The 23735-nt window shown below is 62.5% G+C and overlaps 1 protein-coding gene and 1 long non-coding RNA gene across 4 annotated transcripts in view; one reads left to right on the forward strand and one right to left on the reverse strand.

Moving 5' to 3' along the window:
* Positions 1-18151: 18151 nt before the first annotated feature.
* On the reverse strand, positions 18152-21448 carry LOC123330582. The gene is made up of 3 exons (XR_006546601.1): positions 21270-21448; positions 20603-20691; positions 18152-19014 (listed from the first exon to the last, which is right to left on the reverse strand). It is a non-coding gene; the product is annotated as an uncharacterized LOC123330582 (long non-coding RNA).
* Positions 21449-21585: 137 nt separating this feature from the next.
* SLC12A7 (solute carrier family 12 member 7) overlaps positions 21586-23735 on the forward strand; it is a 62807-nt gene continuing 60657 nt past the window's right edge. For all 3 annotated transcript variants that reach the window (XM_025270751.3, XM_044932651.2, XM_044932652.2), the window contains exon 1: positions 21586-21793. In XM_025270751.3, coding sequence (XP_025126536.2) covers positions 21601-21793 — 193 coding nt within the window. In that variant the 5' untranslated portion in view covers positions 21586-21600. The remainder of the gene's footprint in view (positions 21794-23735) is intronic.

Raw genomic sequence — 23735 nt, forward strand, 5'->3', positions numbered from 1 at the left:
TCCGCTTGACCCTAGGGCTTCAGGAGCAGAGGGGCGGCCTGGCCACGGCCCCCCACCCCGCAGTGAGGCGTGAGTTTATGAGCAGGGAGAAGGGTGAGCGTGGCCCGCATACACCGCCCCCACCACCACTCTCAGTGGCTGCCCTGCTTGGGTTAAGTTGTTTTTACGCTTCAGCTGCAGATTAACCATTAACCTGAGGAACTGACTTCTCAGCAGCCTCCAGGCCAGTACTTTTCCAAAAGGCCCTGCACCCCACTCCCAACTCAGTGTCCCTGGGGAAAACCCCCGGGGCGAGGTGGGCAGGGGCCTGGGTGGGTAGGGCAGCCCAGGAACTCCGCCTTCCCACCTGTGCCCCTTCAGGGGGCCCCGTGTGCCCCTGGACAGGGCACCTGCAGCCCAGGTCCCTTCTCCCCAATCCTGGCCTTTCAAGCCCCCTCCCCAGTTCGCCCCAGACCAGCCCAGAGCCTTCGGGCGCTGCAGCCCCGCCTCCAGGTCAGCCCGTCCTGCATCCCAGCTCCCCTTGACTCAGCGCCCTTACTCAGCCCCATGGAGGGACTCAGGGGACCCTGGGGCTGCCCTCCTCACCCCCTCCTCCCCAGGGACCCAGAGTCCCCCTGGGGTGGGGGAGGGGCAGGGCTCCTCCCTCAGCAATCGAGGAGACCCTAGGTGACAGAGACCACACAGAGCAGGTGGGAGGGTGGGGTCTTCCATGGAGCGGGGGGCGGGGGGGGGGTCCCCCGAGCTCAGCAGCTGTGCCTTTGTGCCTGGTCCCAGGCCCAGGGCATCTGGGCCGGACCCGGCTGCTGGCAGCCTGGGAAGCTGCACGTAGGCAGGAACTGCCCTTTGGGGAGCATCTGACCCGAGGCAGTGTTAACGTTTGCCAGGCGGTAGGGGTGGGGGGGAGCTGGCACCGCTGCCCCTCAGGTGTACCACGGTTGCTTGGGAGGGGGTGTAGTTTGCAGGGAGCATTTGTATCATGAGAATGAAATTCGAGGTTCACCCAAACAACCATTGAGAACCGTATCTGCGTGAACGTGCAGTTCCCTGGGCCCCAGGGCCAGAAACAGTCCTCACTGTGAGCTGCGCGAACCATGGGCCAGAGCGGCTCCCCAGGTTTGGACTCCGCTGGGTTCCTGCAGCCTCTGTGAGGGAAGGCACAGCTGAACAAAGGGAGACATTTGTGGGGCTCCGGCCTTAGGACACCTCACGGAGTGGCCACTGACCACCTTCAGCACAGTGGCCCTGCAGCGCCCTGTCCGGAGCGCCTACTCCTTGCAGGCGCCGTTCAGGACAGGTCGCCGTAGGTGGGGGTGAGGGGCCGGGCAAGGACCCCCAGGGCCCCCACGTTCAAGGATGACCAAGGCGGTTGGGGTCAGAGCTGGGCTGCGGAGGAGAGCTGGGTTCAGGCCAGTGGGGCTGCTCACCACCCCCACCACATCCGAGCCGCAGGCTGGGGGCCCCTTGGAGCTCCCGGGGCCGAGATGGTGTGGCTGCAGCGGGTGAGGGGACAGTGTGGGGCTGGGGGCAGGGCAACCCAGGGTGGGCTGGCTGCTCACACTGAGGGGCCCTGGGAACGACGCAGAAGGGGCTGCAGAGACCCGCCTCTGAGTGCCAGCTCCAGCTGCGTGGGGGAAGCGACCCATCACTGGGCAGTCTGGGGGCTCCTGGCGGGGTGGACGGGCAGACCTCAGGGATGTCCAGGATTAGAGGTCAAGAGTGGCCCCTAAGAGAGAGCTGAATGAAGAGAGGAAGACAGGGGAGGACGTCCTGAGACGGCCTCTCTCGTAGCTCACTCTCGCACATTCTGTAGGAACTCCTGTAGAGGAGCGTTGGCTCTGGGCAGGGACGTGGTGCACAGCACCACCGCTGTGATCAGCTTCCTGCCGCCCAGATCTTGCAGCTAGGCTCCGCCCCCAGGTAGCTAGGCTCCGCCCCCAGGCAGCTAGGCTCCGCCCCCAGAGCCTTGGGCAGGAGGTGACGTCAGGGTGGTCAGCAGAGGCTGGGGTGGACGTCAGCGGCGGCGACACCACCGAAAGCCTGAGGTGGGCAGGGGAAGGAGACCAAGCTCTGGGGACCCTCCTGAGATCAGGGGCGCACCCCCGGGACACAGCCCTGCCCCGGAGCGAAGCGGACGCAGGAGATTTGGAGGTGCTGCTGGGGTGAAGGCTCTAGAGCAGCAGGACCAGTGAGGGCTGGGGTAGCCGGGAGTTGAGGTGGACTCGGCCAGGCTGGGGAGCCCTGCGGCCGGAGGGCCCCGGGTGTGAGGGAGGAGCCTGCCCTGCGTTCACCGGGCTGCAGGGTCCACTGGCCCAGGCCCAGGGTGTGGCCTTGGGTGGCAGCCAGCGTTCACAGGGCAAGGTCGTGGGGCAGGCTGTGCCTGAGTCAGCTCTGAACACGTGAGAGGCTGGCAAAGTGTCCAGGAGGGTGGGGCGCCTGACCAAGGTCTTCAGACGGGGGACAGGTCAGAGGTTGGAGGAAGAAGGAGGGGCCGCTCGGACTGGGGTTTGGGAAAGGCAGGGTCAGAGGTGGCTGGGGAGCAGGTGGGCCCTCCATCCTGAAGTCCACAGGGCTTGGAGGGGACAGCCTCCCAGGAAAGCCCCTGCCCATGTCCTCAGTTCCCCCGAGCAGGTAAGGCCCCTCCTCACTCTGGGGTCAGGAGCCAGCTCCCCTCTCCTTGTCCAAGGCTCATTAGAGAATCCAAACCCCCAGCCCGCCCCCTCCCGCCCTCCCTTCTGTGACCCAGCAGCCTCTGCCCCCTGCGGCCCTGGGGCTCTGCCTGGAGCCAGCCCCTATGGCTCATCCCCCGCGTCACCTTGGCCCACGTTGAGGCCTGGCCCCACCACAGACCCTTAGTCGCTGTGGCCCATGCCCTCTCTCTCCTGTTGTGCGCAGCCCGAAGGGCCTCTGCCAGCCCGAAGGTGCCAAATGGGACCGTCCAGGACGACGGTCCAGGACGACGGTCCAGGAGGAGCCATTCTGGGGCCTGCCTGAGCCCCGCCCTGCCCCCTACTCCTCTCTGAAGTTTGGAAAGACAAGCCGGGCCCCCCCTTGGTGTGCAGGGCAAGGGGGGCAGGGTGGGGGCGCCTGAGGAGGGGCGCCGGGGGTTCCAGCAGTGACCTGAGGGAGGGGGTGGGGAGCCCTGGGCTCCCCTCCTGGGAGGGGAGGGGCTTCAGGGAGACCCTGGCCCCAGCCATCTGCCCTGGTGGGGTCATCAGGAGGGTCTTCAAGGGTCACGCTGTCCTGGCGGGGGAGGGAGCCTGGTGCCCCGCCAGACCCCAATGCACTGGGGGCCACGCTGTCCTGGTGGGGAGGGGGCCTGGTGCCCCCCCCAGACCCCAGTCCAGTGGTGGGGGCACAGGTCCCCCACCTCTACACCCTCCAGGGGCGTCTCCCTCCCAGAGGTGCCCATGGCGGTTGCCTGGATGCCCGCGCACTCACCCAGGGCCCGGGTGCCGCAGGTGGGGGGGTCCCTTTTTTGGACATTCGATCGGGGAACCCGCCCAGGGCTCCCTCCTCTCCCCTCGCTCCTCCCGTACAGTGGAGGGCGTCCTGACACCTCTGCCACCGCTGACCCTGCTGTGGGCACAGAGAGACCGACCTCCATCCCCTCCTCCCCTACTGTGGTCTCTCCCTCCCTCTGGGGACAAGTGTCCAGCTCCCCCCTCTTCTGTCCCACTGTTCCCGGAACTCTGTCACTGCTCTGCTCAGAGGCCAGGCAGGTGGGCTGGCTCCCCATTGGCCCTGGACCCCACTCAGGCCCTGGGCTTTGGAGGGGAGTTTCCCGTGAAGGAGGTGAGCGTACTATCTGCTCCGTGGTGGTCCTGATGCTGGAGTCAATGGACTGCTCCTCAGTTCTGCAGAGAACCGAGAGCTCCCGCAACATCCAGTGTGGCGGGAGCTGAGGCTGTGTTTGCTGGACAAACAGTGGAACAGATGAAGGCAGGAAGGGATGGAGGGGCGAGGGAGGAGGAGATGGAGGGAGGGTGCGGGGTGCGGGGGCTGCAAGCCTGAACCGCGCAGCTGCACCCACACCTGCCCACCGTGCACGGGCTGGGAGGCTCAGGTCGCCAGGCCCCAGCGGGCGGTGGAGGCGGGGACAGGCAAGGGACCGGGACCAGGAGGAAACAGAGTCATGGCCGGTGCCCGTGCCTGGTGGAGGAGGGGCATGGCTTGAGGGTAGGGAGGAGAGGGCCATGAACACGAATGATGTCACTTCCCAGCTGAGTATCCTCCCAGGCCCAGCATCACTGTGAGCTGGTGTGACAGCCTCTGACTGATTCTGAGTTCAGGGTATCCAGGGAAAAGTCGGCCATTCTTAAAAATAACATTTTTCCTAAATACTAAGTATCGTAGTTTTGTGTATTAATAGAACTGTGGGAAGTGGAGAACGGGAGGTGTTGGGAGATGGATAATGAGCTATTAAGAAGCTACAAGAAACAACGGTGTCAGTTATGGGCGATCAGACCCCACAACTCATGGTAGCTGTGGGCGCGGGTGCCAGGCTCCACACAGCCCATGGGGGACCTGCCTCTGTTCCCACGAGAGGCAGAGACCCTGACAGTCATGCAGGGTGGGTGGTCGGAGTCTGGAAAGTGATGACGGGCCTGGGCTATGGGGGCTCGTCTGGCCAAACTCCCCTGAGTGCCCTCCGCCAGGACATTTGCAGGAGGGGAGAGGCGAACGTGCTCTCAGCCCCTGCCCCTCCCGCACACAACAGGAGGGCGCCTGAGTGAGGGGCCAGGCCCTGTGGTCCCCGGGAGTCATGCCACACCCTGGGATGAGGGCCCAGTCTGCTTCTCTGAGGGTACAGTGTCTGGGCAGCCAGAGAAGTTTCTCTCCTGGGCCTCGCACTGGGACCTGTGTTCACAGAGCATCATGGGCAGTGGGTGACTGGCCCAGGCAGCACCCAGATCTGGACGCAGCGGGCATGTGGGCTCCGGGCACAGGAGGAGGGGGCCTCCCACATCTCCAGATACACCGGGGCCCAGCCCGCAGCCCAGGTGTCCTGAGATGGACAGCCTCTGCCAGCCGCCCCTCCTGCCTGGAAGGCTAGAGGGTTCTGTGTTCCTGTCCCCTGCTGGCTGAGGACTTAACGCTGAGATGGACCCAGAGGCAGATGCTCCACAGTGGTGTCTGGTCTGGACGTTTGACTGGTGACACTCCAGCAACGGCAGGGCTGCACTCATGTCACCCCTGTGGGTGTTGGGAGTCCTGGGTTTGCTCTCCTCCGCTCCTGGTGCACTCGGCCCAGGTCCCGCCAAGTGCTGAGGCCCGTGGTCGCCCCTCGGATGGAGACCGGGCTGCAGCTTGCACTGCTCAGCAGCGAGGAGCCGGGTAACCACGTGGCTCAGGCAAGACAAGGCCTGGAGAGAGACCAGCTCTCGCAGAGAGAGACGGGGCCATGCGGAGAGAGAAAGGGGTCACGCGGAGAGAGACGGGGCCACGCAGAGAGAGAAGGGCCATGCGGAGAGACAGGGCCACACGGAGAAAGAAAGGGGCCAGGTGGAGAGAGATGGGGTCACACGGAGAGAGATGAGGTCACTTGGAGAGAGAAAGGGGCCAGGTGGGGGACACCAAGGTGACAGGCAGGGGGGATCTTCTTGGACCTTCCGGCCCCGCCCAGCCCAGGTGCGACCCCCAACTACGCCTTGCGGGGCAGCCCCAGCTGCCGAGGCCTCTGCCTGAGCTCCTGGCCGTGAATGGAGAGACCACCGCAGGCTGTGGGCGGCATGGAAGGCGCGCGTCAGACGGCCACTGGGGTAAGACGCCGGGTGGGGTCAGCGTGGAAGCAGGACGGCCAGTGGGCTGTGGCCCCCGGGGATTCCTGGGGGCTCCCGGGGATGTGAGGCTGCCTGGAACCCCGAAGGAACCCTGGGTCTCGCGGCTTCAGGGCCTGAATGCACACCCGGCAGAGCCAGCTCTCAGCCACAGGCCACGGAGCCTGTGACCGGGCGGATGCTGCCGGCTCTCCGAGTCTGGAGAGGCGGGGCTGGGGAGGCCGCGCTGGACCTGTGCGTCCAGGGGAGGCGGGAAGGCAAACCACTCTGGATAACGAAGGAGGAAGGGCCTTGGGCGAGCAGGCCTGACAGGCCCCGGGGGACAAGCTCCCCAAGAGCCGGGTTTCCGGCATGACGACCACGACGACGACCCAGAGCCGAGGGGCGCGCCGCCTCCGGCTACAAACCCTCTCAGCAGGAGGGCGGGCCCCGCGGCCAGGAAGACGCGGGCGCGGGCGAAGGCCCGACATGCATTCCTAAGTGTTTCTGCAGGAAGCAGGCCCCACCAGACGAAAGCGGCTGACTGCGAGCGCAAGGACCCCAGATGAGTTTCAGCCGGAAGGTTGGCGATGCACAAAGCTTCTTCTTGACGCTAGTCAATCAGGGCACAAGGCGATCAGAGCACAGCCAATCAGCTCAGTTCAGTGACTCAGTCCTGTCAGACTCTTTGCGACCCCACAAACGGCAGCACCCCAGGCTTCCCTGTCCTTCACCCACTCCTGGAGCTCAAGCTCATGTCCATCACGTCAGTGATGCCACCCAACCATCTCATCCTCTGTCGCCCCCTTCTCACGCCTTCAATCTTTCCCAGCATCGGGGTCTTTTCCATTGAGTCAGTTCTTTGCATCAGGTGGTCAAAGTATTAGAGTTTCAGCTTCAGCATCAGTCCTTCCAAAGAACACCCAGGACTGATCTCCTTTAGGATGGACTGGTTGGATCTCCTTGCAGTCCAAGGGACTCTAAAGAGTCTTCTCCAACACCACAGTTCAAAAGCATCAATTCTTTGGCGCTCAGCTTTCTCTAGGGTCCAACTCTCACATCCATACATGACCACTGGAAAAACCATAGACTTGACTAGATGGACCTTTGTTGGCAAAGTAATGTCTCTGCTTTTTAATACGCTGTCTAGGTGGGTAATAGCTTTTTTTCCAAGGAGCAAGCATCTTTTAATTTCATGGCTGCAGTCACCATCTGCAGTGATTTTGGAGCCCCAAAAAATGAAGGAGTAATGGCTAGAGGACCATCCACACCAGTGCCTGGGGACCACTACCTGTTTGGCTGATGGTCAACCTGGAGGGAAGGTGACCAGGGGCTTGGCGACCAGGTGGCCTGAGAGGTGCTTTGCGGATGGACCTGTGCAGATCACAGAGTGCCAGAGGATGTTTGCCCCTGTTTATGTTCCCCAGAGGGACCTGGAGCCCGGCGCAAAGGTGGATGACATACTCCTCTCTGTGGATGAACCGCCTCTTCCCCACCCTTCCTGGGGAGCTCAGGGCAGAGGAGGCAGAGAGGAGAGCCGGCGGGCTGGAGGCTTGGCCTCCCCTCTCTGGAGCCCTGCTGGCTGCAGCCAGGGCTGGGTGCACCATTCAGTGCCCAAGAACCAGCAGGGTCCACCCTGCAGCTGGGGACATAGGGAAACGCGTCCTTGCTGGGCAGGTGCTGGCTGGGGCATCCACCCGCCTTCCCCACCCAGAGGGTTTCTCACTCACCCACCCCGTCCGCCTGAATGTTTATTCAGAAGATTCTCCACGGGGTGTTTCTGACCCCGAAACTCACTTCACAGCTAAGGATAAGGGATGGGTTCCCTGGAACGAGTCCAGACCCCAGAAACGGCTGACCTGAGAGACAGCAGGCCTGCAGGCTCAAGGCCCCTCGTCGGCCCAGGGCACCATCTGGGGGCTGGCATGCTGCCCGTCAGCGCCGGCCTGGAGGCTGCCCGTCTCCTGGGCCTACGGTGGGGGTGGTGGGGATCCATGTTTTGCTCTGCTCCTAGCTGACCCCAGCCCTGCAGCTGGGGGGAGCTCCCTGCAGGGACGCCAGTGGGGCTGAAGGGCTGCCCGGGCCTCCCTGGCTGCTGGGGCTTCGGAACCACTGGACAGCTGGTGGATCTCGGCTCCTGATCGCCAAGGACCCCAGGGGTGGGCCTGCTGGGCCTGCTCAGCCACTGTGGCAAACCTGTAGCCTGGAGGCTGAAACAGCAGTCGTTTTTTGGGGTCTGGAAATCTGAGCTCGAGGTGCTGACCAGTCCGGCTCCTGGGGAGGCCTTTCCTGGCTCAGACGCCCCGTCTTGTGTGTCCTCCCTGGGAGAGACAGACTCCCTGGGGCCTCCTCCTATAAGGACGCTGACACTGTGGGATCGGGTCTCCACCCCTGACCTCGTTTAACCTTAATATCTCCCAGAAGCCCCACCTCCAAACGCAACCACAGGACGTCAGGCCTCAGCATGTGAATCTGGGGAAGCAACTCTGTCCACAGCAAGGAGTGCGCTGGGGCCCAGGCGTCCTCTGAGGGCCTCCGAGCTTCCCGGGGGAAGTCGGAAGGGTTTCACCAGCCATGCAGGGTGACCGCTCAGGACTGAGGGCTGGTCACCCCCCAGGTCAGGACCTGCACAGCTGAGCTCGGGGCAGGCAAGAGCACACGGGCGCGCAGGCGGGCGGAGAGGAAGGTCAGAGCGAGCCCTGGCAGGCCGCCTGTGGCCCGAGTCAGGAATCGGCCTGTCCTGCCGGGATCAGCTCCTTCGTCTCTGGCTCTTGTTGTCATGACCCTGGTGGTGCTGCTAATCTTAAACCTGGACCCGTGCTGAGGCCCGGAAGGAGGAGGGGCGGGTCCTGCTGCCGGGACTTTGGACCTCCTCCCGGGAGGAGCAGGGACCTCCACTGCAGGCAGAGGGACAGCTGTGTGGTGTTGCTGAAAGCCTCAGCATGGGTGGCTAAATCTGGGGAGAGAGGCCCCGGGGATGAGCAGGCAGGGGTGGCCTGGATTCGGGGGTGGGGGCTGGGCATTGCCCTCTTCCGAGCATTTTCCTGGGGGCCAGGGACCCGCATTCCCAGACTGCAGGGCCAAGCAGTGTCCCTAGTGAGAGGTGGTCACTGAGCCTGGGGACAGAGCGAGGCCCCTGGGGGGCTGGGCGGAGGACACAGCACAGAGGAGCCTGCCTGGGCTGGGAGCGTGCCCCAGAGGAGCCCAGGCACCAGGAAGGAAGTGGTTGTGGCACGTGTGGGCAGACCCAGGGTGGAGGGCCCATTGCACATGGAGGCCCCCAGCAGGGGTGGGGAGGACCCGGCTTTGCCACGCCCATCAAGGTCACCGGCCCCTCCTCAGCCGGCTGCCCAGGCTAGGGGCACCTTTGGGTCAGCGGCTGGAGGGGAGGGGGTCCCATAAAGGCGGGGGCAGTGCTCGGAGGAGGAGCACGGTTGCAGGCCGCCTGCACTGGACAGAGGGTCCCTCCGTCTGGGCGCTAAGGCAGCCCAATTCCTTTCATGGCGACGTTCCCGCAGATCGTGGTCACTGCGAATACCGATGAAGCAGACAAACCACACTTCTCTGCACAGCCTGCCAGGTGCCGAGACCCCAGCCCCCCCCTTTTTTTCTGGCCACACCATGTGGAATGTGGGATCTTAGTTCCTGGACGGAGGATCAAAGCTGTGTCCTGTGCACTGGGAACGCAGAATCTTAACCGCTGGACCAGCAGGGACGTCCCCCCACCGCTGCCCTGTGATAGCCCTGGATGCACCAGGGTTTCCATTCATTCCAGGCACCACCCCTGATGGACACGGCCTATTCGGGCTGCTCCTGTGTCTTCACTGTACCATAACCTTCTCCACCAGGTGGGACCCCAGGGATCGCCTTCCAGATCTGTTTGGGGCGCTGGCATGAAGCGGGCAGCCAGGGGAGGTTAGGGTTGGGGGCGGGGTAGGGGTGGGTGAGGGTCACTCCCAGACAAGCCTGTCCTGGTTGAAGCGGGTCACTACACCCAGAGGACATGTTGCTGACGGTAATGTCTGGACAGGCCAGCAGGGGGTGCGGGCGCTCAGAGAGACGCAGCGCCCGCAGGCAGAGGGACACACGCTCACGTGTGCACACACGCACCCCAGCGGGGCCCCCAGGACTCCCTGGAGACTGGGGTTTGCACATCAGCTGCTGGAAGCCCTGCTGCTGCAAGGCCATTATCCACGCGCCGGTCCATTCCGAGCCCCGGCTTCATGGGGCCCAGGAGAGGGAAGCCAGCGCCCTCTGCCTTGAGCTCAGGGCTCTGCAGAGAAGCCCCGTGTGGAGGGCGAGGCAGTGGGCAGGAGCACCGGGCCGAGGGTCACTCAGCTGCCGGCTCCCTGGCCACCTGGGGCTTTCACGTAGGTTCTCCTGACGCTCCTCAGGAAAAGAGAAAAGGCTGGGACGTAAGTCCCAAAGTCTCACTAAAGTTTAAAACTGTTCATTCTTTAGCAAGTGGCACTAGTTCTTATTCCAAAATCACTGAAATGACACCCGGCCCCTGTCTCTCTGTCTGTCTCTCTGTCTCCCAGGCCCACTGGTGGAAAGAGACTGGGGGGTGCTCCATGCTCCAGGGGAGGGGTGGTTGCCCAGCAAAGGGGAGGGTCAGGGCAGAGGGCCCTGAGAGGAAGCAGTGGGAGCAGGAGGGACACCCCTAGGGCCTGAGTCAGGAGGGGTGTGCTCCGCAGCTGTGGCGGGAATGGCTGCAGGATGGTGCTGTCCATGTGGGCTCAGACCCACCCAGATCACTGGCTTACCGCAGGGAGGGTGAGGCTCAGGCCCTGGCGGGTCTGCACGCTCCCTACACAGACAGACCCTGAGTCCCCAAGCCTGGAAGCCACAGCCTGACTTCAGATTTTCACAATTGAGCTAAAAACAAAAACCCAGTTCAGCTGGGTCGGCATTTGTGGTGGCTCTCCCCGCAGGAGGTGATGGAATTCCAGCCGAGCTCCTTCAAATCTTGAAAGACGATGCTGTGAAAGTGCTGCACTCAATATGCCAGCAAATTTGGAAAACTCAGCAGTGGCCACAGGACTGGAAAAGGTCAGTTTTCATTCCAGTCTCAAAGAAAGGCAATGCCAAAGAATGCTCCAACTACCGTGCAATTGCACTCATCTCACACGCGAGCAAAGTAATGCTCAAAATTCTCCAAGCTAGGTTTCAACTGCACTGCAGGAGACCTGAGTTCGATCCCTGGGTTGGGAAGGTCGTCTGGAGAAGGAAATGGCAATCCACTCCAGTATCCTTGCCTGGAGAATCACATGGACAGAGGACCCTGGTGGGCTACAGTCCATGGGGTCGCAAAGAGTTGGACCTGACTGAACTGAGACACTAACACTTTCTTTTCAGGCTTCAACACTGTGTGAACCAATAACTTCCAGATGTTCAAGCTGGATTTAGAAAAGGCAGAGGAACCAGATATCAAATTACCAACATCCATTGGATCATAGAAAAAGCAAGAGAGTTCCAGAAAAACATCTACTTCTGCTTAATCAACTACGCTAAAGCCTTTGACTGTGTGGACCATGACAAACAGTGGAAAGTTCTGAAAGAGACGGAAACACAGACACCTGACGCGCCTCCTGAGAAACCCATGTGCAGCTCAGGGAGCAGCAGTTAGAACCTGACATGGAACAACAGACTGGTTCCAAATTTGGAAAGGAGTGCGACAAGGCTGTATGTTGTCACCCTGATTATTTAACTTATATGCAGAGTACATCATGTGAAATGCCAGGCTGGATGAAGCACAAGCTGGAATCAAGATTTCCAGGAGAAATATAAATAACCTCAGATAAGGACACCACCCTTACGGCAGAAAGCGAAGAGGAACTGAGGAGCCTCTTGATGAAAGAGGAGAGTGAAAAAGCTGGCTTAAATCTCAACATTCAAAAAACTAATCATGGCATCCAGTCCTATCACTTCATGGCAAATAGATGGGGAAACAATGGAAACAGTGACAGACTTTATTTTCTTGGGCTCCAAAATCACTGCAGATGGTGACTGCAGCCATGAAATTAAAAGGTACTTGCTCCTTGGAAGAAAAGCTATGACCAACCTAGACAGAGTATTAAAAGGCAAAGACATTACTTTCGCAACAAAGGTCCATCTAGTCAATGCTATGGCTTTCCCAGTAATCGTGTATGGATGTGAGAACTGAACCATAAAGGAAGCTGAGCGCTGAAGAATTGATGCTTTGGAACTGTTGTGTTGGAGAAGACTCTTGAGAGTCCCTTGGACTGCAAGGAGATCCAACCAGTCAATCCTAAAGGAAATGAATCCTGAATATTCATTGGAAGGATTGATGCTGAAGCTGAAGCTCCAATACTTTGGCCACTTGATGCGAAGAACCAACTCCCTGGAAAAGACCCTGATGCTGGAAAAGATTGAAGGCAGGAGGAGAAGGGGAGGGCAGAGGATGAGATGATTGGATGGCATCACCGACTCAATGGACTTGAGTTTGAACAAGCTGGGGGTTCATGATGTGTGTGCTGCAGTCCATGGGATTGCAAAGAGTCGGACACGACTGAGGAACTGAACTGAACTGAAAGCCACATTCTCAAGTGTCATCATTTATCTACAATGTCACCAGAAAACACACCATGGAGAACTGATGACCAGCAGGCCTCGGAGTGGCGGGACCCAAAACAGCCTGTTCCCTGCAAGGTGGCCATTCAGACCCCCTGCCCAGCCCTCTCCCTCCCAGCCGTTCCCCTGGGTTCCAGGCTCCTGCCAACCTCAGCGGTCACAGTGCTGGACCCTCTAAGGGATGGCAGGAGTTGCTTTTTCTCTTACAACCACTGTAGAACGTTGAGGAAGCTGGGTGCTTGCTGTCTGTGGCCACTGCGGATTGAAGCCGAGAAGGCCTGGCTCTGGAAGGCCTGCCTTGACCGTCGGGAGCTGGAATGGCTGGTTGATGAGTGGACAGGTAGCTGGAGGGTGCAAAGAGGTTGCGTGAGCTGGGAGCCTTGTCTGAGAGCTCCTCCAGGAGCCAGTTGGCCGTGGCGTGAGGATTCTTTGCAGCTCAGATCGCCCACCTGCAGGCAGTGCCCGGGCCACCCGGTGCGGGAGGCAGGGCCGGCTGGGGTCTGCCATCCCTTGAGGCTTGAAGGTCTCAGGCTCCGGGTACCACCTGTCGCCAGAGCCATGGGAGGTGCCGTGGGGAGGCTCGGGGCCAGTATTACCCGGGGGCCCTGTTGCTGGAGCTGGTTGAGATGCTCAGCCCAGGAAACCTGACCTCCCAAGGGAATGGGGGTGGGAGGAGCCCAACGCATCGGGTGGCCGTGCTGGGCCAGGTGGCGGGTCAGGTGGCCGAAGTTTCCATGTCCATGAGTCCAAAGTGGGGCAGGTGTGGCTTGGGGAGGGGCTTACAGCTGGGGGCGGACCCCAAGACTCGGGAGCAAAGGGGACAGGGTCGGGGGGTGAGAGAAGGGCCAGTAGGGAGTCTGAGCACCTTGACCTGGGGCCCTGGGCCTGATTCCAGAGCCAGGGCAGCCCAGCCAAGGCTGGTCAAACCCCCACAGCTCTGGACTCTGCTGCTGGGGGGTCCTCGGCGAGGACAAAGCCCACCTCCTGCCGGCCACTGACCAAGCACCCCTGGCCCTAGCCTGAGGAGGAGATGCCCCCGACTGGGGCCTCCTCCCTGGCCCTGCAGAAATGTCCCCCAAGCCCTCACCTACCCCCACCCACCGTTTACCAGCCAGCCCTCGTCACCCACCATGGCCAAACCAGCAGCAGCCGGGGGGCAGGGCTCAGGCCTGGCCTCGGGGCCTTGGCACCTGTGGGAGGCCGTGCAGAGAGGCGGCGCCCGGGCAAATGCGGGCTTCCCCAGCAGGACGGGGCGACACGGGGCTGCGGGGACCCCTGCCGCCAGGACCTGCCCTGCTGGGTGGTCTCCTGTCCTGCCCCGCCCGGGACCATCCCAGCAGCCTCAGGGCCAGCCCGCCACCCCTGGACCATCCTGCCTCACCCCGGGGTGCCCGCCCCTCTCTCCCTCTCCCCGTCCTCATCTAAACTCCCCCAGGGCAATCATGACACTAGCCGAGCTCAGCACACAATTAAAGGCAGAAGACGGGAACTTAAGCCAAACAGCCTTGAGGGTCTAGGGCAGATAATAGCTGTTTCGACAGGTTTCAGAAGAAAAGAAGAATGAAAATTGACATTTACCGAGTGCCAATTTATGGCTCAGACGGTAAAGAACCTGCTTGCAATGGGGTAGACCTGGGTTCGATCCCTGGGTTGGGAAGGTCCCCTGGAGGAGGGTATGGCAATCCACTCCACTATTCTTGCCTGGAGAATCCCATGGACAGAGGTGCCTGGCGGGCTCCAGTCCATGGGGTCGCAGAGTTGGACACGACTGAGCGACGAAGCACAGTTGCACTGTCAGGGGAGTTTCAGGCGTTTATTCTTCCACCCGTCGTCCATCCGCCCACTGTCCATCAACCATCCATTCCTCCACCGTTCCTGCACCCATTCGTCCCTCCATTTATCCATCATCAGTCCGTCCACCCTCCCTCCTCTCATCCTTCATCCACCCCTCTGTCTACTATCCATCCACCCCCAGCCACCATCTGTCCCTCTCTCCGGCCATCATCTCTGTATCCCTGCCTCCATTTATTCCTCCATCCACCCTTCATCCACCATCCACCCCCTCCACCCTTTCACCTTCGTCTACTCCTCCACCACCACCCGTCCCTCCCTCCATCCACCATCTCTGTATCCCTCCCTCCATCCACCCACCCTCCATCCACCCATCATTCCACATCAGTTTCTGAATGTCCGAGGCACTGCGCACCGTCCTGGGTGCTGGAGCGAAGCAGGAAATAATACAGCGGTGTCCACAGAGAATCAAGGGCCACAGGCCGCTGCTGTGCCCCGGAGTCCTGCCGGGCTGGTGGGTACCATCCGGTTTGGGCACTGGGGTGTCTCAGAGCCTGAAAAGGACGTTCTGAAGGCGGGGGATGGACACAAAAATAAAGCCAGTCCTCCGGGTGTTGTCCAGGGGGCCCTGAATGTTTGGGGTCCAACTATGCATCCTCAAAAAGCCTGGGGCACCCCTTCCTGGCAGTGAAGGCCTTACAGCCCGGCATCACCTTTCAGGGGTGCAGGGACTTTCCTGGTCCCCGCTGAGCTCCCCGTCACCCCTCAGTCTGCACCTCCACCACCCCCAACCCCCGCCTCACCCCTAACCACCCCCCCAACCCCTAACCCCCCCTCACTGTGCCTGCCCATGGACTCCTGATGGGCGGCCACAGAGGGTCGGGCTGGGCAGCTGGCCAGGGCCCAGGGGAGCATCCCAAAGTCAGTGAGATGCAGTGGCTGCGGGTCTGTGTCCGCCTTGGCTGAGGGGGGGTGCTGCCCGGGGCTGGGGACACCATCCCCCCAGGTTCGGGCTTTGCATCCTGCAGCCGCAGGGGCCTCCTTTCCCGAGGGCAGTGCTGTCCCTGAAACACACCCAACCCTTAGCCCACCCCTCACTGGGAAGCGTCTCAGAGCTGCCAAGGGAGCCCAGCCTTGCAGAGGATCTCACAGGGGCAGTGGGCCCAGAGCAAGCCTCATCTTCTGCAGACACAGAGGGGCGGGAGTTGCCCTCACAGCCAGGAGCCACAAAGGAAGCGAAACTGAAACGGGAGGCAGTGAGAGGAGCCGCCTCCCGGGCAAGAAGGCGCAACCCCAGGCGCCCCTGTGGGGTGGGGAGGGCTCCCTCACAGTGACCCAGAGTGAGCCTCCTGGGCTCTGCGGGGCTGGGACCCCAGGTGGCCCGTGTCTCACCTGGCCCTGCAGGACTAGGAGGGTGCAGGCCGTTGGCTGGAAGCTGCTGCTGCGGCGAGCAGCTTATTCCCGGGAACCTGACCCACCTGGCCCTGGAGCTGGCCCCGCGGGAGGCCCCGCGTCACCTCCGCCTCTTAACCGGGCCCTGGGGGCACCTGCCTGGGGCACCAGGCAACCCTGGTTGCCAAGCTCATACGCCCTCAGTGGGCTCCACTGGCCACAGCTCCAGGCCTTGGAGGCGTCCAGCGCCCTCCGGGCTGTGCTCCCCCGGGGCCTGCCGGCCAGGCACGTGCTTGTCATGGCAACGCTGGGAGCAAGGCTGCCTGGGCAGCCCGGCACAGCGGGCGCACGATGCCCCCGCCCTGGGGGACAAAGGAGCCTCGTCCACCATCTCCTGGGGGCAGTCTGTGACTCAGCACCCCAGCCACAGGGGGCGGCGAGGCCAAGACAGCGGGGCCGGCCCAGACTGGCCGCCTGGCTCTGCCCCGGGCTCCAGCCTGCAGCTCTGGGCAAAGGAGCCCCCTCATGGCGCCCCTGCAGCCTGAGAGGGAGGCAGGCGTCCCTGTGGGAGCTGCCCCGGACCCAGTCCCCTTCCAGCATCCGGCCCAGGGAGGCCACGTGCCCTCGGGCCCTGGCTGGGCTGCAGGATGGCGTCTTGAGCCCCCGGGCCCAGTGGGCACCATCCGTCATGCACACACGGGGGGCTCGGCCCGGGGAGACCCTGCCCCTTCCAGGGGAGGCCTTCCCGCGGACGCAGGACGCTCACGCTCCCCCTTCCTCTTGACGTCACTCGTGGGCTTTATTTTTAGAGGAGCGTTAGTGTGGCAGACGAATCTGTTGGAGAGGATGGACTGCCTCCCGCCACAGTTTCCGAACGGGTTGCAGTTCAGGGCACCTGAGGAGCCGCTCTCCTCATTGTCAGCGCTCGGCTGTTACGACGCCTTTTCACTCTCTTGTGAACTTGAGTGTTCCCGGGGGAAGAGGGGCTCCCGGACCCCTGGCTCAGAAGACAGGAAGGAGAGGCCCTAGAAGGCAGAGGCAGCACCCACTTCAGGAACCCACCTGCAGAGCGGGGGGCTCCCGCTGACCCTCCCTCCCACCCCCACCCCGCAGTGGCCGCACCTTCCTCTGGGAGGGGGCATGGTCTCGGGCAGCTAGAGAGCATCAGGCTTCAGTCCACAGACGGAGGGAGGGGGTTTACTAAATACAAGGCCGTCTGGATGCTCGCAGGTGAAACCCTGGGACTCTGGGTATCGTTCAGGATGATACGGGTGGGGTGGACGCAGCTGAGCCTGGGCAGGACGGGCGTCAGCTCAGGCCATCTGCCTCACGCGGTCAGACTCCTGCAGAAAAGCGCTGCAGGGGAGTGCCCGTGATGGTCCTGCTTCTGCAGTGGCTCCTGGTCCCCAGCAGGGACGCCCAGCTGCACGGCTTCCTCGTCGCTGCCCCCAGGAGTGGGCCCACCTAGGGATATGACCACAGGGCTCAGCGCAGTCACTGTGCGGACACAGGGCTGGGCCCTCCCAGCATCTGCAGCCCCGTCTGACCTCGTGGCTGCCCACGGGGCCGGGTCAGGTCCACTCCTGAAGGCTTCCCGCCACCCCAGGTTCGCCAGCTGCTCCTGGGCCCCGGGGGTTCGGGTCTGCTGTTCCTCTCCAGGCAGCTGGGAATCGACCCAGCTCAGCCCACTGCCCAGGCCCAGCCAGCAGGCTCTTCCCACTGGTGTTTACAGATACAGTCACAAGCAGAACAAAATTGAAAGCCCTGGTCAGCGGTGAGAAGACTGGAGAAGGGTGGGCAGAGGTCATCTGAGCCTGAGACCTCAGAAGCCCCCGGGACCAGCCCTCCACCCCAGGGCACCTCCCTGGGGAGGCTCAGCCCCAGCTCCAGCCAGCCCCAGGGGTGCTCACGGGTGCTCGGGATTTGCCTCACATGCTGGGGGAAGCCCCCTGATCCCCACGGCTCTGCACGCTCCTCACCTCCTCCCCAGCCGTCCTGTCTGCATCTCTGAAGGCAGGTCAGCCCCACGAGGGCCCAGAGGGGTCCCGAGGCCTGAGCGCAGCTGTTCAGGGGGTAGTGCAGGCCTCCCAGCTCAGGCACAGCAGGAGGCCAGCGGCCCTGCCCCCCACCCCACTGTATCGCTCTCTCGATCTCTATCTCTGTCTCTGTTTCCCCCGTCAGCCTCTGCTCACACTGCAGCCCTCTCTCCCTGGGAGCCTGCTCTGGGGTGGGGGGGCAGGGGAACATTCCAAGGAGACGCTGGCCTTCTTGAGGTGCTCACAGGAGCTGAGGAGCTGCTGATGGGGAGGGGCGCGGCCTCCAGGTCAGTGACGAGCCCCTCTGTGGTCTCCCACCAGACAGAGCCCAGCTCCCTGGAGTGACTGTTCAGGCCTCTGACCACAGGCCTCCCTGGCAATGGAATGAAGCCCCCAGGTGCCTTGTATGTGTGTGTGCATGCGCGTGTATCCACACATGTGTCGTCTTGGAGGATGGCTCCAAAGGGCCTGGGCCACCCGGATGGGACCTGGAGACAGGCCACCGTCCAATCTGTCAGCTCCTCTCCTCAGATGACAACGGTCCCATCCCTCCCGGTGCAGTGGGGCCTCTGGGCAGCTCCAGGTGACGGTGGGTACCCTGGGCCAGCATGGACTACAGCCCGCGGGGGCCCGCCTTGGTCTGACCCTGTGGCTGCCCTGGCAGGGCCAGTGGGACATGCCGAGGAGGGCCACTCCCATCAGAGAGGCCAGTGCCGCCTGACCTCCTGAGTGACTGCCAGGCGGTCAGGCGGGCAGCATGGCTCCTGTTCAGATGGCTGATGGCACTGACTGCCGTGGATGCCCAGAGCCCCCCTCCCAGGCCTAGCCCATCACCTTCTGTCCACAAACCACTCCAACACTTGCCTTTAGGGTCCCCTAAAGAGCCCGAGCGCTGCCACGAGACCTGGCTTCTGGAAGCTAGGCTGCGGGTGCGTGCGTGCTCCCCTAGCACGCTTGTATGGCTGGGACGCAACTGTTATCGTCTGCTTTGCAATTGTCTGTTTCCATTTCCCTGCTCATCCTCAGAGCGCAGCCCCTGCCCACACGGGGCAGAGGGCCTGGGGGTGCAGTGGGCCTGTTCACCTGAAGTCCACTGGCCAAAGTCAGCGCGGCCCCAGAGTCTTCCAGAGTTCCAGGACCACAGACAGGGAGCCTGGCTGGGCTAGGCCACTGTGGGCACCGCAGAGGCAAGGCTGGGGGCGCAGGCTGTCCTCAGGCAGAGGCCGGGAGGGCACCTCACCTGACGGGCCCTGGACAGAGGGAAGAGAAGGCCTCCCGAGTCAAGCCTGCCCACAGCCGCCTCTGGTCTCAGGGTGGAGTGTCAGGGCAGAGGAGGGCTCAGTGGTCCTTTCCCAGCTGGGTGCTTCTGATGACTGCTGATGACCTCCAGGGCTGTTCCCTTTTCAGTTCTGGAAAATGCGTTATTTCATATTTCCCCAGAATTTCTAGAAAATTCCAAAATAAGAACAAAAGGAGGGAAGAAAACAGAAGAAGTAAAAGCAACAAAGAAAGACAAAGCTATCATTCTTTACAGGTTAAAAAAAAAAAAATCCCTGCAAACCACAGAGGAAACTGGGAAAACAAGCGAAAAATGGAATTTAGAGTTCTGGGAGGTGGCAGGTTACAAAACAAATACACAACAGCCAGTAATGTTTGTCCTGTTTTGGTTTTTACATTTCAGCATAATTACAAGATCCATTACAGTAGCAACAAAAAATGTGAACATGCGTGAATTAATATAATGAGAAAGACTTGTGGGACCCGGGTGGAAAGATTAGACACCTTAAAGACAGTTTCCAGCAAGTTTACTTTTAGAGTGAATGCCTTTTCAATCAAAACATGACGGCACTTGGGGGAAAACTTTCCACAGTGATTCAAATATTCGTCTTGAGGGGAAAAGATTGAAGGCAAAAATGGCCTAGAGAATACTGAAGACCAGGGGTGGGGGTGCTGAGGCAGGACTGCCGTCCTGTGAATCATGGGGAACAGAGGGTCTGTGGAGACCCCACTTCTGCCAGGAGGGCCTTCTGAGCACCTAGAAAAAGCCAGGAAGGCTGTGCAGGAACGAGATGGGAGAGGCTGGGTGTGCCTGCAGGTGTGAGCGGGAGTGAGATGGGAGTGTCCAGATGTGCCTACAGGTGTAAGCAGGAGAAAGATGGGAGTGTCCAGATGTGCCTGCCCGTGTGAGCAGGAGAGAGATGGGAGAAGCCAGGTGTGCCTGCAGGTGTGAGTGGGAGTGTTATGGGAATGTCCAGATGTGCCTGCAGGTGTGAGCGGGAGTGAGATGGGAGTGTCAAGATGTGCCTGCAAGTGTGAGTGGGAGAAAGATGGGAGTGTCCAGGTGTGCCTGCAGGTGTGAGCAGGAGAGAGATGAGAATGTCCAGGTGTGCCTGCAGGTGTGAGCAGGAGAGAGATGGGAGAGGCCAGATGTGCCTGCAGGTGTGAGCAGGAGAGAGAGGGGAGAGGCCAGGTGTGCCTATAAGTGTGAGCAGGAGAGAGATGGGAGAGGCCAGGTGTGCCTGCAGCTGTGTGTACAGGGCTCTGCTCACCCTCTCTGCTGCTATGTGGTTGGAGGTGAGGGAGATAACGAGAGGGTGAGTGCAAGAGGGGAGTCTTCACCCACAGCTCTCCACCTCTCCCCCTGTGCTCTGGGGGCCTCTAACCCTAACTTCTCATCTTCCCTCGTTAGCAGAGCTCCAAACGTTGGCAGGTCCATGTCCCAGTCTTCTCAACAGGCAGGTGTGGCCACATGACCACATTCTGGCTAACGGTGTGGTGTCTGGTTTCTGGGCCACGTTCTGGGGAGGGGTGCTGATTGTCCCTTCCACTGTTTCCTCCCTCCACTACTGGAATACAAATGTGAGGGCTGGACCAGGAGCAGCTATGATGGATCAAGAGGTGAATGAAGGGAAACTATTGCTGCTGAACACCCACCTCCTTCAAGTCACTGCTTGAATGTCACCACCTTCTGGCACTGCTCCAACATCCCATTTAAAATCTCACCCCCAGACCCCTTCTCTTTCTGTCTCTTACTCAGAGCTCTTGTCGCTGCCTCTCATATGGAACTCAGGCTTCAGAGCTGCAGGGACTCCGGCCTCCTTGCATCATCCCAGGGCTGGGCTCTGCTAGGCACCAGTACACATTCAGTGAATGAATGAATGAGTGAAGTGGTGCACATGAGTGAGGTGCAAGGGGGATGAACCTGAGGCTGGAGGGAAAGCAAACTGGGCACCCTGGGGGGCCCTGCCGTGGACACCCAGGGACAGGTGGCTGGTTCTTGCCCAGGGCCCCCTTGCCTCCCCAGCCCCACCTTAGCCCTCCTGCCCTCCCGGGGCTTCTACCAGGTAGAATTCTGAGGGAGGCCATCTGCCTGACCTCCTGGGCTGAATGACTAGACCCTGGTGGCCAAGAGGCCAGAGTGGGGGGTGGGAAATGCCAAGCCAGGGTCCCTAGCCCCCAGAGTCTCCCCGTGGGAGGCCTCCACCCTTGGTCACTGGGGAGTCTTGGTCCTGGCCCTCAGTGGGCATTCTCAAGGTCCCCAGGCCACCGGCTGCTTCGGGGGTGGCCGCACTCCCCATACCCCGCCGGACCTCCAGCGTCCCTGGCCTGTCTCTCCCCAGACCAGCCCTGGCGCCTGGGGCGGGGTCTCCGAGGTTTTGCAAGGAGACCCCGCGGCTGCGCTCTCCTGAAGAGACAGTACCGGCTTCCAGAACAAGGTTTCAGCGTCTTGGGGAGCGCAGGGGCGCTCTGCGAAGGTGGGCACAGCCTCTGCCCACGGCCGGACGGCTTTCCGCGGTGCCCGCGTCCCTCTCTGCGCTCCGGGCTGCCCCGCCCGCCCGGCCCCCGGCGCCCACACCCGCGCCGGCCTAGGTCCCAGGGGCTCAGGGTCCATTGGCCTCTCGGGTGCAGCCCGTCCGGCCCCGCCCCTCCAGGCCCCGCCCCTCCCCGCCCTCCCCACACCGGGCCCGCCCGCGTCCTCGCCGCCTTCGCAGCGCCCGCACCCGGAGACCGGGGCTGCCGCTGGGGCCACCATGTCCCAGCGCTTTGTGGTGACCCCCGCGGCGGGCGGGACGGGGGACGCGGGGCCCGGGCCTGGGGGCGGCGGCGGTCAGAGCTGCAGCTCCGGCCGGGGCCCCGACGCGGACCCCGCACCCTCCCCGGAGCCGCCGGCGGTGGACGCGCTGCCCATCCTGCGCTACTGCCGCGAGCCGAGCCGCTACTACGGTAGGTCGCCCCCTCGGGGCGCCGCTTCCTCCGCGTCCGGGGCGCAGGGCCGGGCCGGCGCCGTGGAGCTCAGACGGTGGCCGGGGATCCGGCGGGAGGACTCCGGGGCGCTGACCTCAGGGCCGCCGCGGGTGGTTGCATGGTGTCGAACTGGGGTTCACCTGGTGCGCCCGTCTGCCTTGCTCCCCGGGGGGGGGGAGGGCGGGGGAGGGCCTTGGCTTAGCGCCCCTCATCACGGTCCCCCTACCTGTCGCGGGGCTCCGGACAGAAATCCGTCCTGGGCCGCTGTTCCTGGGGACTGGCTGGTGACAGCCCCAGGCTCTTAGTGACATCACCGCTCTGGGAGTGCAGGGTCCAGGCCAACTCAGCTATGGTGTGTAGGGGCGGGGACTCGGGGACCACCAAGGAAACGCTGGCCCCTCCGGCAGCCTGAGGTGCTTGGAGGACCGCCAGCCCCCGCCCGAGTCCCCGCTGTGTCCTCCCCAGTGCCCCCACCCCTGCCTTTCATTCCTGAACCCCTGCCTGCGCCTCACCTTCAACCTCCAGACCCCAGATGAGGGCGATGGCGCAGGCACCTGTGGCCGCCCCATCTGCTCGGAGGGCTGGTTCATCGGACACTGGTCAGGCCACTGGGTCTCGAGTCCTTCTCTCGGCCCGGAGCCATTTCCTGGGCTCCGGGGTGGGGGTGGGGGGTGCGTGGGCACCTGATGACTGACCTGCATTGCAGCCTCAACCCCAGAACCAGAGGGGTCCTCCCCACCTCTGAAGGGCCTCCCCGCTCCCTCCGAGGGGCCTCCCCACTCCCACAGACCAAGTCTCCTGTGAGCGTGGATTCTGCAGGCGCTGAGCAGTGCGCATCAGAGCCACTCCGTATTTCTGGGGTGTCGTGCCAGCCTGCATCCCTTCTGGGGAACCAGGGTGGACGGGTGTACGGTCTGGGGCCGCGGCAGCGAGAGGCTCAGCACCGGGCTCCCCGTGGACCCCTGCCCAGGGAGGGCTCCCGACACAGCCTCGGCCTGGGCCAAGGGGCCTCAGCCTGGCCTGTTGACTGGACCCCGATGGGCACCGTCCCGCATGGGGCTGCTCTCCCACGCGGCAGGGCCCAGCAGGGGGCGCGACCTGCCCCACACCTTGTTGCCCTCGGCGCCCTCTGTCATGCCCTTTGCGCCCTCTGTGATGCCCACCCTCAGTGCCCTCTGTCATGCCCTTTGCGCCCTCTGTGATGCCCACCCTCGGCGCCCTCTGTCATGCCCTTTGCGCCCTCTGTGATGCCCACCCTCGGCGCCCTGTCATGCCCTTTGCGCCCTCTGTGATGCCCACCCTCAGTGCCCTCTGTGATGCCCTTTGCGCCCTCTGTGATGCCCACCCTCGGCGCCCTCTGTGATGCCCTTTGCACCCTCTGTGATGTCCACCCTCGGCGCCTGCTGTGATGCCCTCAGTGCCCACTGTGCTGGCCTGTGCCCCTGTGGCGCCCTCCGCTGGCCTCCTGCTGTCTCCGTGCTCACACTCATGTGCAGGAAGGGCACTGCCCAGCGTCCTCTACGTTGCAGGTGTGAGAACAGGGACCCCTGACTCCAGGACTGCCCCCACCCACCTCTTCTTGTGGGGCAGCTGTCTGGGCTCAGGCTCCCGGCTGCACACCCCCCCGCCCCCGCCCATTCAGCGTCCAGCCCTCGGGGGTAGAAGTCACGCTGAGTCCGGGGCCACTGCCTGGCTACCCAGCCGATAGACAGCCAGGCTCCAGCGGTACGGGAGTTCACGGGCACAGCGCCCGCCAAGGATCAATCCAATGATTTTCTGTCGTTCCCACTGGACGAGAACAAAGGACCTATTATTTGACGCTGCCATTAAGAAGACAACGCAGACTAAGTTGAAAGCAGCAAGTGCGGGTCTCACCGGTGCGCCCGGGGCTGAGCCAGGGAGCGCTCGGAGGGCACCTGTC

Source organism: Bubalus bubalis, chromosome 19 (assembly GCF_019923935.1).
Source record: "Bubalus bubalis isolate 160015118507 breed Murrah chromosome 19, NDDB_SH_1, whole genome shotgun sequence".
In the NCBI taxonomy this organism is placed as follows: domain Eukaryota; kingdom Metazoa; phylum Chordata; class Mammalia; order Artiodactyla; family Bovidae; genus Bubalus; species Bubalus bubalis.